The 14,636-nt window shown below is 32.1% G+C and overlaps 1 protein-coding gene across 1 annotated transcript; it reads left to right on the forward strand.

Moving 5' to 3' along the window:
* Window positions 1-11,054: 11,054 nt before the first annotated feature.
* Window positions 11,055-13,944, forward strand: LOC143390191 (coiled-coil domain-containing protein 34-like). The gene is made up of 3 exons (XM_076842729.2): window positions 11,055-11,177; window positions 11,716-11,857; window positions 13,829-13,944. Exons 1-3 carry the CDS (start codon window positions 11,055-11,057, stop codon window positions 13,942-13,944), a joined length of 381 nt encoding a protein of 126 aa, XP_076698844.2.
* Window positions 13,945-14,636: the final 692 nt, after the last annotated feature.

Genomic DNA, 14,636 nt, shown 5'->3' on the forward strand with positions numbered 1-14,636 from the left:
ACTGCAAGTATGATCACATAGGCCTGTGTATATATTTCTCCATGAAAATTAAGCATCTAAGAGAAAAAAAAATGTGACAGGGAGCAGGACTAGAGTCATTGCCACTTGCTGATGGCTGTAATCAGCCCTCCTGAAGGAGTTCAGTTGTAACTTCTTAAGACTGAACCTGGAGTTTTATATGGGTGGGGGGAATAGATCAACTTAAATGTTGGGTTCACTTTTAAATATTCTTTCTCACTGTTGTGTAATATAGAGGTGATTATTAATACCATTAATCATAGCAGTTAAGATTTATTAAGTACCTATTATGTGACAGGTGCTATGCTAACATATATAGGTGCTAACTTCACATATGTGTTAATTCTTGTATCAAACCTATGAGGAAGGCACCATTATTATCCTCATCTCAAATAAAGAAGGTGAGTGAAGCTAGGCTCAAAGACAGTATTTGAAGTCAGAAGGTTTAAAGTAGGAATTCCGGCTCTGCCATTTGCCAGTCTGTGACTTTAAACAAGTTACCTAAGAAATTAATAAGGTTTTAAATGGCAAATGAGATAAACTAACAGCTATCATGTAATTTGAGCTCAAGTCAGTATGCTCCATTTCCAGCTAGCCTTGAGTACCGAAGAAGGGGGCTGGGCCAGATGATCCCTCAGCTTCCACTGACTTAGACATCTTAAACTTTTTTGATTCTCCAGTTGACCCTTCCTGAATTTTCTATTCCCTTTCTTCACTCTGCTTCCATGGACACTATTCAAATAATATTGAACGGCATCCATTTTAACAAGACGTATCTATTCTAAAGATAATTTCTTAGGAATTTGTTTCTAAATTATTTTTCATGATCCAAGAAAATTATCTTTTTGTTATCAGTTATGTCTTAATGCATAAAGAATACTTAGTGTTTCACTTAAGCCATTTTTAATATTTTTCTAGTTGTAGGTGGACACAATACCTTTATTTAATTTATTTATTTTTATGTGGTGCTGAGGATTGAACCCAGTGCCTCACATATGCTAGGTAAGCACTGTACCACTCAGCCACAAATCCAGCTTAACAAGCCATTTTTAAAAGTAATCACAGAGCAAGACTTTTAAATTAAACCTAGGGTTTTGAGGTTTTAAAAAACTATTAATTAATCTTATGAATTTTTTTAATTTTGGGCTCCATGTAGTTTACTTCTCATTTTACCTTTTGACCTATGCCAGCATGATTTTTGGTATAAACCAAAGATTGGAGGCCAGAGCTTAGACCTCTAATTCTGCGTATAGCAGAGTCAAAGGGAAAAAGCTGCTAAACTATGTGGTAGAAAATATTCTTTATCTGCAAAAAATAAAAGGAATAATTATGGGCAATTCAATCTATTTGGATTTTCATGGCTTTCTCTTTATTTCCTAACTCAGGATTTCCCTTATTTTTCTGTCCTTATTTACTCTATTCCCTAATTTGCTTACAAACCATGTCATTAAAAGCACAGATTTTTGACCATAAGGAATGGTTTATTTCAGATACTTATAAAAGCTAAGAAGCATGAAGGCCAGAGAAGTAACTTTGACAAGGTTTCGGTTAGTGGCAGAGCTGGAACTGGTATTAAGTTCTTTAGATTTCCAATTTATGTGCTTTTTCCATGGTATCAAGAAGTATTTTAGAAATAACTAGATCAGACTTAGAATTTGCTTTTGAACTCATTCTTGCTTTTTTATTTTCTTCCTTTAACATTTAAAGGAATTTTTTTCAGTATCATGCAGAGGCACTTAACCACTGAGTCACATCTCCAGTCCTTTTTTGTTGTTTATTTAGAAACAGGGTCTCATTAAATTACTGGGGGCCTCACTAAGTTGCTATTGCTTTGAACTAGTAATCCTCCTGCCTCAGCCTCTTGAGCTGCTGGGATTACTGGCGAGTGCCACCATGCCCCACTGAAAGGAAAACTTAAAGTATAGTTGAATCATTAAAAAGCTCATTTCATTCATAAATTTGATTTCAGTAACAGACATTTAGATTTGTTTTAGACATCTCTGTGAGATTGAGTTAAAAATTGTCTTAACCCTTTATAGTTACCCTATTAAAAAATGTTATACATTTATAATATTGTTGAAATGATAAACATGGTAAACACTGAAAATTAACATTAACATTATGCAAGCTAGCACATTGGTTTTGTAGGTTATTAAATATATTTATATTTTTATTATTTAAAACAATTCTTTAATTCTTCTAAGTTCTCTGTGGTCTTTGGCTAATTCTAATTTTTAACATTTGACTTAACATTTTAATGTAATCTGTTCAAAATTATAAAAATTATTTATTTTGTGACTAGTCCAGGTACTTTTTTTCCTGTTTTTTTTTTTTTAACCTCACCATTTAATCTTCAGCTATTTAATTTATCAGCCCTTAAGGAAGGAATAGGGTAGGATATAGAGTTGGTGAAACTCAAAATTGTCAGTTTGTTTTTTGTTTTTGTTTTTGTTACCTTCAATAGTAAAAAAAAAAATATTTGAAAATAGGCAAAATGTATTGAAATAATGATACATGTTTAGGACCCTCTTTGGAGTTTGGTTTTCCATAACCAAATGTTTACTCTATGGGAAAATAGCTATAATTCTGTTGAAATTCAGTGGTGTACCAGAAGACCACGCAGGGGCTTTTGGAAAGAAGACTCCTGCTGTATCTTGGAGGAGGCCTGCCTCGGTGGTGAACAGATGGAGCCATTCAGCATGGGAAATTCTAAGCGGAGCTAGCCTTGGAAGAGAGGGTAGTGTCTGAAAATGTGATGTATATTCTGGGTAGGCAAATACTTAAATAGACATTATAAGAATACAGTGCTATTCAGGTCAGTGGTTGCATTTTCTAGGTACTTTTGGATCTTTTCTTTATTATGCCCTATATCAACATTAACTAAAATTTGGCATTCATAAAATAGTAATGCAACATCTTAATTTTCCCCCTTTTGAGTTACCTGAAGACTCTTAAAAAGTATATAAATGTAATCAATTATGCTTAATCATACATTTATATAAATGTAATCAATTATGCTTAATCATACATTTAAACTTTCCTTTAAAAGAAAATTTAGAACTGGTTTGGAAAATCTCGAATGTATAATTGACAGATTTATATTTATACACATGTATATACACATATACATATATGTATATTTATACACATATACTATATGTATATTTATACACATGTATATACACATACATACACACATGCGTATCTGCACACCCACACACACTCTGTGTGTTTCTCCTTTTACTTGTTTTCTGGCACAAGTCCAGACTGTCTTCCCCTTATTAGGTATATTGTCGTAACCTTCTAATCAATCTCCCTCAGAATTGTACTGATCATTTCAAACTCAGCCTTCAGTCTTAATAAGAGCTCTAAATTATCCCTTTTGACTTGTATTCTTCATCATAGTGTTCAATTTACTGTCTTCAAAAAACCTCTTTCTATCTAAAAAGGAAATTAGTATCACACTTTAAATTAATCATCATCCCCACCCGCATCTTTCACTTCTTTTAAAGTCATCTTCTCTCACGATTTTAAGAAACTGCTCACTTCTGACTATCCTGGTTCAAACCATTTCTCTTTGTCTTCCCTTTTCGTTCTTTTCTCCAAACTCCTGTTTTTATACCCAGTAACTCACAGTGTAGCTCTTTATTCTTTGGTATATAGAGAAAAGATTAGATGAGAGACTTCTAGGATTTCATCTTTCTCTCTGTGTGTGTGTGTGTGTGTGTGTGTGTGTGTGTGTGTACACACTCAGTTCTTGTTAGATCAATAGCAGGCACTCAATTAAAGTGTATTGAGTGAGTAATGAAGGAATAACAGCTATGAGGTAGTGAAGAATCCTATCAAGGTGGATAATTGTTTTGTGGGATATGGTATTTCAAATTTTGAAGATTTTCTAAGCAAGATAGGGCAACTATTTTCTTTGCAGTGGAATTTTAAGATCAGAAGTCATGGTAAACAAGTAACTTTTAATTAGTTATTCTAAAGTGCAAAAAAATATGTTCATGGTGTAAAGTTTTATCTTCATTTAAGATCCTGGAATTAACCTGAGAGTTGGAAAATTTCTCATGGAGGTAAGTATTTGGGAAGAAAGGAAAGCTGGGAAAGAGAAAGGGGGACCAATGGAAGATTCATAAATGTATCTGATTATTAGTATCTAAGGAAGGAAGAAAACTAACCAGTAATTATGATTGTAGAGTCCTAGAGAAGTCTAGTTTGAATAGCTTTCTCAACTAATGCCATAATTTAGCTGATGAGTGACAGAGTGGTGGCATTCAACTTGTAGTTTTATTTGGTCATACCTTCCACATTCTTTCTCCTGAGGAAATGCCCAGACATGTAGATTCTGGTGACAGCAAGGCAGTTAAATAATCTGGGGTATGAATTTGGTTTTATTTTATATCCCAGCAGCTATAAAATCTGTGAAGAAAACTCTGATTCTTTTTTTCTCTATGGAAAACTGAATACCTTCTTTATATTTCTTCTTTGGTGTAACTCTGAATTAAAATTTTTATTTAGGGATTACTTAATTCCTATTGTTTATCTTCAGCAAGAATCTTGAAGCTTTTTATAACTGTAAAAAAAGTTGCAATTCTCTTGAGCTATTGCCAATAGCTTACAGTGGTGCCAAAATTTATGTGTGGGAAAGTTGATTTCAATGAGGGGAATTTAGCTGAAGTTTAGCTAAGAAACTAGTGTTTTGCTGCCAAGCAATTATTTGCATTTCTATAAAATGACTTATACTTTTAACCAATGCTTTCTTTCATTGTAGACTAATTACCTAAGTAATTTATTATCAGTAGTGGTATATATTCTATAATGGAAACTATATTCTTGTTTAATTTGGTTAAGCTTAGTCTTTTTTAAAATACGTGATTTGGGTACTTCCATTAAACATTGCCTAACATGCTTAAGGCCATGGGTTCAATTAGCACCATAAATTAAAAAGTAATAATAATAATAATAATAACAATAAAACATTGCCTTTTGTTTAAATGAAATCCACAGGAATTAAATCAACAGCTAGAAAAAATAAAAAAAAATGGAAGAACGTGAAAAAAGAAAGGTAATTGCTGAAGAAAAGCACAAAGAATGGGTTCAGAAAAAGAATGGACAGGTAAAAAGGAAAAAAAAATGCATACACATATTCCAACATCTCTTTTCAAATTCTTTCTTCCAATTAGTCCTTAGCTAGCTAATTTTACCATGCGAATCAAACATAATTGTTGTTTTTCTAAGAATGCAAGATACTGCTGAGTTATATATGATATATACTCACTGTTTTAGTTAGTTGTAGTAGACCTAATCCAATTATTTTTGAGGAAAAAAATCTTTTGGAGTAAGTGGCTTGCCATAACATAAATCACTAATTATTGAAAGCAAGATTCCATAAGGTAGAAAATGACTCAGAGATGAACCTTGAAAAATTAATTTACCTATTCTTCAGCATTCTTGTACAAGTTAAAAAATAATCGATCCCTCCTTTTTTTTTTCCTTAAAACTATCAGATTTTTTTTATTAAGCCTTAGTTACATTTACCTGTATTTGTAAAGACTGCTCTCCTGGTTCTTCTCTTCACGTCTGGCATCTAGCTTTCTGTTTACATTTCATGGTGTGTGGTCCTCTGCTGCCTCCAGCTTCATTTTAGTTGTATATTGGGCTGCTATTTTCTCTAAGTCATTTTCACTGTGTTTTATCAAAAAATCAGACAAAAAGAATTTGTGTATACATTAGTAAGATTGCTTTCTTCTAATATGACTGTAAATTGTGAAATCCTTTTAAAACAAATGGTTTATCTCATTGAGTACACTTAATATTTGTGTTGTTATGCTAATTTATTTTCCAAATTAATTTTTTACACATTAATACAAATTTTGAAAAAGGCCTCTACTTTTAATGTTTTAAAAGTTATTTAAAAATAAAATTGTTTTTAATTCTCAAAACACACTGATATTTTATTTGAAAGACTTAATTCAAATCAACAAGTTGTATGATTGATAACACTGTTATCAGTGTATTATTCATACTTACAACAAATGTTTACTTAGCTTTTTATATGTGCCAAGCAGGCCCTATTAGAGAAATTAAAATAGAAAGTCAAAAACTTTAAGTAGCCAGTTGTTCATTTCTTTTACTTGTAAGAAACAAAGTTTCTTTCAGGGCACCATTTTAGAAAAGGAAGATTAATTATTGTCCTCTGTGATATACAACCAGTGTGCTAGAAAATCCGAAGCCACTTAATGGCTGATTGCTTTCTCATTAGCAGTGACTATTCTGACTGCCTGCTGTGCAATAAAATACACCTGTTTTAAGTTTATGAGTTTGACAGGTATATGTACCTGTATAATTAATAAGCACCAGAGTCAAGATAATAGAACATTTTCATCACTCTGGAAAGTTCCCTTCGCATCCAACCCCCATTCCCTTCCCATAGCCAGTCCAAGCTCCAAATATCCTGGTTATCTTTCTATTCTGTAAATAAGATTGTGCTTTCTATAGTTTCTTAAAAGCAGAATGAAAGAATGTGTTGGAATTCTTTGTGTTGGACTTCTTTTGTTTTTAAATATATCCTGATATTTCATATATTGTTGATACATTTTTATTGATTAGTAGTCTCCAATGGAATAGCACAAATTGTTTATCCATTGAATTGTTGATGGTCAGTGGATTGTTTTCCATTAGGAGATATTATGAATAAGATTCTGTGACCATTTATATACAAGGCTTTTGTGGACATTTGTTTTCATTTGTTTTGGGTAAATGTTTAGGAGCTGAATTGCTGGGCTATGTGGTAAGAATGTGTTTACAAGAAATTGCCAAAGTATTTTCTAAGGTGCTTTTACCAATTTATGTTCCCATGACTATTTAAGAAAGTTCCAAATATTTTACATCTTTGGCAAACCTTATATTGTCAATCTTTCATTTTAGTTCTTCCAGTGTGTGTATAGTATATACCATTGTTTTAATTTTCATTACCCTGAGATCTAATGCTGTTTCGCATCTTTTTATAAGCTCATTGTATTAGTCTTTCAGGGATGCTACAACCAAATACCACAGACTTGGGTGGTATAAACAACCGAAAATTTTCTCATGTCCCAGAGACTGGAAATCAAGATGAAGGTGTCTGCAGGTTTGGATTCTCTTTAGGCCTCTTGCCTGCAGATGTCTTGTCTTCTGGTTTTCCTCTGTGCACACATATCTTTAGTGTATTTTCCTCTTTAAAGGACATCAGTCTTATTGGATGAAGACCTCATTTAAGTTTGATTAACTCTTGGAAGGTTTTATCTCCTCACACTGGGAGACAGGCCTTCAACATAGGAGTTAAAAGGACACAATTCAGTTTATTATACTTATTGACCATGGTAGGCAAGCACTCTACAACTGAACTACATATGCTGTTAGCTTCTTTTGGATTTGTTTTGTATCGGTTTAAGTCTTTTGTCCATTTTTTGAAGGGGTTATATGACTTCTTATCAAGATCTAAGAATTTGTAAGAATTCACGGTTGAGTAAAACTTAGTGGCAGAGAGCATGCTTAGCAGGCTCTGTGTCCAGTCCTCAACAAGCCTCCTCTCCTCCATCAAAAGACATGTAGGAATTATTCTTTCTTTTCTTTTCTTTTCTTTTGAGATGGGGATCTTGGTGATATCACTTTGTTACCCCGGTTGGCCTCAAATTCCTGGGCTTGTCAGGTGATCCTCTTGTCTGAGCCTTCCAAGTAGCTGGGAATATAGGTACATGTGACACTGGGTGAATTTGTACATTTCTCTTCACTTTTTCTTTTCTTTTTTTTTAATGTGGTGCTGGGGATTGAACTCAGGGCTTCAATCAGGCTAGTCTAGCACCTACCAATGAGCTAATCCCCAGTCCTAGAATTCTTTACATATTCAGACCGCAAGTCCAATGTCAGATAAATGCATTGAAAATATTTCCTCCCGTTTAATTTTTTTTTTTTTTTTTTTTTTTTTGCCCAGGACTAAATCCAGGGATTTTTACCTACTGAGTCACATCTCCAGCCACTTTTTATTTGTTTGTTTTGAGAAAGGGTCTTACTAAGTGGCTTAGGAGGGCCTTGCTAAGTTGCTGAGGCTGACTTTGAAATTGAGATCCTCCTGCCTCAGTCTGCTGAGTCATTGGGATTACAGGTGTGTGCCATTACTCATGGCCCATTTTATTTTTTTCAATAATATATCTTAAAGAGCATCCTTCCATCCTTCCTTCCCTGGGGATTTAACCCATGTAGACTTTACCACTTAGATATATCCCCATCCTTTTTTTTGAGACACAATCTTGCTAAATTATGTAGGGCCTCCCTAAGTTGCTGAGGCTGGCCTTGAACTTTTGATCCTCCTGCTTCAGCCTCCCTATTCACTGGGATTATAGACACGCACCTCTGTGCCCAACTTAAAGAGCACAAGTTTTAAATTTTGACAATATTCCATATTTCAGTTTTTTCTTTTATGGTTATGGTTTGTATGTCTTTATTTAAGAAACATTGTGTAGTTCAAGAGTATAAATTATTTATTGTTTTCTTCTAGAAGTTATAACTTCAGCTTTACCTGTATGTTTATTTTGAATTCATTTTAGTATCTGGTTGAGTTAAATGTTGGGATTCATTCATTTGCATACATATATTTAATTGTTCCACTGTTAATTGAATAGATAATCCTTTCCCTATCAAATTACCTTGACACTTTGTTTAAAATCAATTGACCATACACACACACACACACACACACACACACACACACACACAGATCTATTTCTGAATTCTATTCTCTTCTATTGATTTATATCCTGTGTCAGCAGTAATAACTTGTTACTACAGCTCTATAATTCTTGAACTTATACTTTTTAAAAAATAGATAATATAAATCAACTTTTGTCTTCTTTTCCAAACTTATTTTAGTTTCTTTGCACCTTTCTATATGTAATTCAGCATCTGATTATGAGATTTGCTAATTACGCCTGCTTGAATAGTGCCTGGCACTATTGGGATTTTGTTAAATGTGCAGATTGTTTTGGAGAAAATGACTCTTAGTAATATCAAATTTAAATTCTTTGAATATGCTTTTTCTTTCCATTTATTTGTCTTATTTTTCATCAGTTTTATGTAGTTTTAATGATGGTATTATGCATCATTTGTTACATGTATTTCTAATTATTTCATATTTGGGACTATAGAGCAGTTATTTTGCCTTGTTTCTGATATTATATTGTAACATAAAATTAATTTGTGTAGTCATTTGGTATTATTTCTTCCTTAAATGTGCACTGCAAACTACCAATGAAGCTATCAGAAGCTAGAGTACTTTGTGGTAAATTTTGAATTATTTTATAATAAATGGTTATCCAGATACTATTTCTTCTTGAATTAATTTTGAGAAGTAGTATGTTTTAAGGAGTTTTGACATTTCACTTTGGTTTAAATTTTTTTGGCATAACATTCTTTTTAGCATTCTTCCATTTTAAAGTCTTTGTGGTCTATAGTGATCTACTACTTACTGTGTGATCTTAGACAAATTACTTACCCTCTTGTGCCTTCCTTTCCTCCTTTGTAAATAGGATAATAATAGTACCTACCTCATACTGGGATTGTAAGAATTAACTGATGGTCCATATGTATAATAAAGTACATAGAATAGTGTGAGGTATAGATACAAATGAAGTGTTAGTTTCTGTCATTGAAAACATTGTAGGGACTGCATGATTTCTTGTTGGTGAGGTTAGGCAGGAGAGTCATAAATCACACAGATTAAGGGAGATATATTCCAAGACCATTTTCAGTTTGTAGGTTTTCTGCCAGTGAGGAGTAATTAAAACCCATTATTGTTCCATTGGCTATTGAGGTTTTGTTATGAAAAGATTCCTTTTCACAGCTAATGGCTGCACAGCAAGAAAGAAATATACCAACTTGATGAATGGTGCAAGCCCTGATTTTCAATACTTGCTTTTGCTGCTCAGCACTGAACAGGACATATATTGTATGTAACTGATGTTTGTTAATTGGGTGTTAATTTATATTACAGTATTTTACAAGATACTTTCAGGGAAGGAAATTCTCTTTTTTGATCATCTTTCTTTGCTCCATGAAAACTGACATATATATATATTTATACCTTTCAGATTAATTTCTAAAACTTTGATAAAGAGAACTATCTATGCCATTATTTATTTAGAATTTAACTACAGTTGGTAAGTTATCATTTGAGTAAAAAGAAGAAAAGCATTGAGTTATAGTCTATGTCAATTTTTTTTTCTGAAAAGGGCCAGATCTTAAACATCTCAGGTTTTCTGCCCATGCAATCTCTGTGTGAACTATTCAACGTTGCTATTGTAGAATAAAAGAAACCATATGCAAATGTATAAGAGAAATGAGTTGGCCATACTTATATAAAATGTTGTTTACAAATACAGATGACCTGTGGGCTGAATTTGACATTTAGCCTTGTTTGCAAGCCTCTGATCTATATAAAACAGTATACCTAAAGATTTGCCCAATTATGTCCTTATATGCAATCTTCAGGAGGCATTATTCATTTGAACTCTATAACTCACTTTTGGTGAATACTTATCGAAGTATTTGTATTGACAAGTTGTCTATCTAGGAAATGTTTACATACATGAGGGTAAACATCCATTAAAAATACTAGAATTCAGCAGTCTAACAGATAGTAATATTTATTCACTAATTTATTTAAAGAATATTTATGGAGCACCTATTATTTACTCAGCACTATCCCAGTAGCAGGTATACATTGGTGAGCAAGATCTTTGTCAGTGTCCTAATGAAACTTACAGCCAAGCAGTAACTACCTGTTATGGACATTGAACAGGTAATTGCAGTATGTTATATATTCTCATAAACAACATTGTGCCAACCACTGTTACACCACTTATTTTAAGAATAATAGAAGTTTAAAAAATTATTGCACATAAAAATCCTTCCTTATGTGAGAATGATTACAGGTATTTCAATTAAAATTTCTATTTTTATTTAAGAAAAGGAAAGAAAGAGAACAGAAAGTGAATAAAGAAATGGAGGAGAAAACAACGAAAGAACTAGGGAAAGAACATTTGCAAGAAAAAGCAAAAGAAAAATATCAAGAATGGTTAAAGAAAAAAATTGCTGAAGAATGTGAGAAGAAGAAGAAAGAAAAGGTATTTTTATTAAAGTAGCCAGTTAGAATATGTGTTTTTGGTGTTCAAAGGTGCCAACTATATTTTAGAAAAAAGTATATGATTAGAAAATTGACTGTATCATAGCATAAAGATATGAAAATATCCTTACTTAGATTATGCTGTCTTTAAGCTTCAAAATGAATATGTACTTTTGGTTTCCTTACATTGAGTAATTTCAATAAGCCTATATATTTTTAGTCATATTCAAAATTGTTGTTAGTTGTTTTAAATATTTTTCAATATACTTTTATCTAGTCATATTACTGTATAATAAATTACTTTAAAAGGAAGGCGGATTGCTTTCTTTTTCTTATTTTTTTATCTTATTGTTTAGAGGAAGACACATTAATATCACATCCCTGATCATGTTCAATTTTACTCTCAAATTATAGAAATATAATTCAATATTGTGGCCAGTAAGAGAGAGGAAGCAACTGGGAGAAAAGACTCAGTAGAATTTGAATGGAATGTTTACTTATAGAATATCTTGGAAATGCTTTGGTCTTGTCATTTTAAGGAAAAAGAAAAACAACAGCAAGCTGAATTACAAGAGAAAAAGGAAATAGCAGATAAAAAGTTTAAGGAATGGTTGGAAAATGCAAAAAGTAAACCTCGTCCAGCTGTAAAGAGCTATGGTTATTCGAATGGAAAACTTACAGGTTAGTTTTTATGTTATGTGTCTTACATAAGTATGGTTTGCAGAAGCAAATTTTATACATTTTGTTTCTTTTTCACAGAAATAGAAACTCATAAAATTTATTTTTCTTTCAAATTACTATCTTTTAGAAAATTATACTATGTTGGTATATACCATAAATGGTATATAAAAGTAATAGTTGTAAAACTTCAAACTTACACTTTTAAGCAATGATTTCTAACATTAGGAAATAAATGAAATTCTCAGGGATGAAGTTGTAGTTCAGTCATGGAGCATGTCTTTAGCATGCATACTTCCCTGGGTTCAATTGCTAGCATCCCTGGTAATGCTCTAACATTCTTGGATGAAAAAGCCTTACTCAGGATGTTTTTAATGGTTCATCTTGCCTACCCTTTTTCTAACCTTCTCTAAGGCAGAGCTTCCAGTGTCTTTGGCACATTCTTTTTACAGGGTGGGATATAGATAGCACATGATCAAACAGAACCGATTGGCCTTTAGGCTTGATCTGATGATAAATGGCATTGCATGTTTTTCTTTGTGCTTTATGTTGAAAGCTCATACCTTGATGACAGCTGTCTTCGCAATAATAAATGGTTTATTATTAAAAATACTCCCATTCTGTTTTGTTCACACAATGGAACATATTCCAGACTTTGTTTTGACCATCTTGGTGAAGTGTGAGTTGACATATTATGCAGTCAAAGTGGGCTGCCAGGGTCTGAAAGACACATTCCTGCTGTCAGGATTAGGCCTCTCTTATATGTCATAGGGGTCATTCATTACATCCATTAATCCATTTTAGCTACTGAGGATGGCTTTTCCTCCTCCTTCTCCTCTTCCTCCTATCCCCACCTTTCTCCCTGCCACCCTGCCTCCATCTCTTTCTTCCTTGCTTAAAAAATGGTCAATAAGCAGTGATTTTAACCTAATGATTAGATAGTAAAGCTAAGATTTTAGATGGTAATATACATATTGACTAGATATTAATTGCTAAATCAATGAACTATTTTATTAAATTACTTTTCTTTCTAAATGAGTTTAATTCTTTTTTATTTTATTGGTTCTCTTTAGTTATACATGACTGAAGAATTCATTTTGATATAACTATACAAATATGGGACATACCATTCTTATGGATGTACATGATGGTGTATTTATATACTTTATATAAAAATTATTTTGAATTCATTTCACTCTTTTCTTTTCCTATCCCCATCCCTTCCCTTCATTCTAATAGGCAACATATTTGTCTGCATGCTGTACTTCCCTTAAGTCTTTATTTTTTATCCTATCATTTTTATGAATTATGAAATAAAGGAATTTGTGTGCCTATAATGACCAAAGGATTTAAAGATAATTCACAGAATGTTCTTCCTTCACATAGTTATTATTGTCAGGAATCACAAGTTTTAAATAGTATGTTCATCAAATGATGCTCTCTAATTAGTAATAAAATTGCACTGATTCTGTGAAATCATATTAACTTGAATAACAGTAAATCAAAATTCCCTGGTTCTAAACAAAAATCTTGATTCACTTTAGCTGTATGAGCAAAATAATTATTTCTGTAAATTTTAGTCTCTGACAAGGGGAATCTAGTTCACAAATAACTCATTTCCTAGATAGGGTTAAGAAAATAAAGGTTTTATTCAATTTTATAGTTCTGAAATTAATTCCATAGTAAAAACTTTGCAGGTATTATTATTTGCATAGATTTTAACAATATTATTTGTGTTCTCAGCATTAATTTTTGTATATGTTTTAACAATATTGTTTGGCTTCTCAGAATTATCTTTTACTACATTGCTATATTTGAAAGTGCTAGTTTTTTAAAAGTATTCAGATTAGCTTGGTGTGTCAGTGATAGTTCGCTTTTTTGACAGTTTAACATTTTCTAGGAATTTTCAAATAAGTAATTTTTCTCAAGAAGTTTAGTTGTTTTGTTTTTTTTCTGATTTTTCAATGATTGTAGGTTTTTACAGTGGAACTTCCTATACCAAACCAGCCTTTTGTAATCCAATTCCATGGAAACCAATTCATATGCCACCTCCCAAAGAAGCTAACCATCTATCAGGAAAGAAGAATTAAACACCTGTGATAAGAGAGCCACACAGGTCATCTCTGGTAATTCATAAAGCCAGAAGCAATCTTTGCCTTGGAACTCTGTGCAAAATGGAAAGATAGTATATGTGGAAAATACTATGCTTTTACCTAAAGCTACTTAATTTTGAAATCAAAAAGATTTTTTACCTCCCAATCAGCAAGTTAGTACTTGATGTGATTATTGACATACTAATTTTTGTATTTTATATGGAGTCTGAAGGATTAATTGAGAAAGGTATTTTTTACGTTTTGGTTTTTCTTTTAAGATTGATCTTGGCATATTGTTTTGCATGATAAATCTAACAATTTTGTTTAGCTTGTATTAAAACCACACTGTAATAACCAGAAAACCAAAATTTTTTCTTGTATTATTTCATACTCTATATTGTTTGCTGATGTTTATGTTTAAGAACATAACATTAAGATTAATTTGTCCAAATATGCATTTCTAAACTGCATGCTTTTCTAAATGGGTTAGAAACCAAGAATAATCAAAAACAGTCTTTGTTTATGGCTTTTAGTATACTTTTCCCATTTAGATATTTTAAAAATAACTGAGAAAAAGTTTATATTGTTACAGAAATAAGAGTTTGGACTTTCAAATGAAAATCTAAATACATTGTTTCATGCTCTGCATCTTAGTTTGATGTGTCACAATCTTGAGACCTTAGTAATAT

Source organism: Callospermophilus lateralis, unplaced genomic scaffold (genome assembly GCF_048772815.1).
Source record: "Callospermophilus lateralis isolate mCalLat2 unplaced genomic scaffold, mCalLat2.hap1 Scaffold_300, whole genome shotgun sequence".
Lineage (NCBI taxonomy): Eukaryota > Metazoa > Chordata > Mammalia > Rodentia > Sciuridae > Callospermophilus > Callospermophilus lateralis.

What these genes read in the sequence shown, in the direction of transcription:
- LOC143390191 (XM_076842729.2), top strand. Translation starts at nt 11,055, where the DNA reads ATGGAGGAGAAAACAACGAAAGAACTAGGGAAAGAACATTTGCAAGAA. An exon ending in AGAAGAAGAAGAAAGAAAAG is followed by an intron (nt 11,178 to 11,715) that starts GTATTTTTATTA and finishes TGTCATTTTAAG; the next exon opens with GAAAAAGAAAAACAACAGCA. An exon ending in TTCGAATGGAAAACTTACAG is followed by an intron (nt 11,858 to 13,828) that starts GTTAGTTTTTAT and finishes CAATGATTGTAG; the next exon opens with GTTTTTACAGTGGAACTTCC.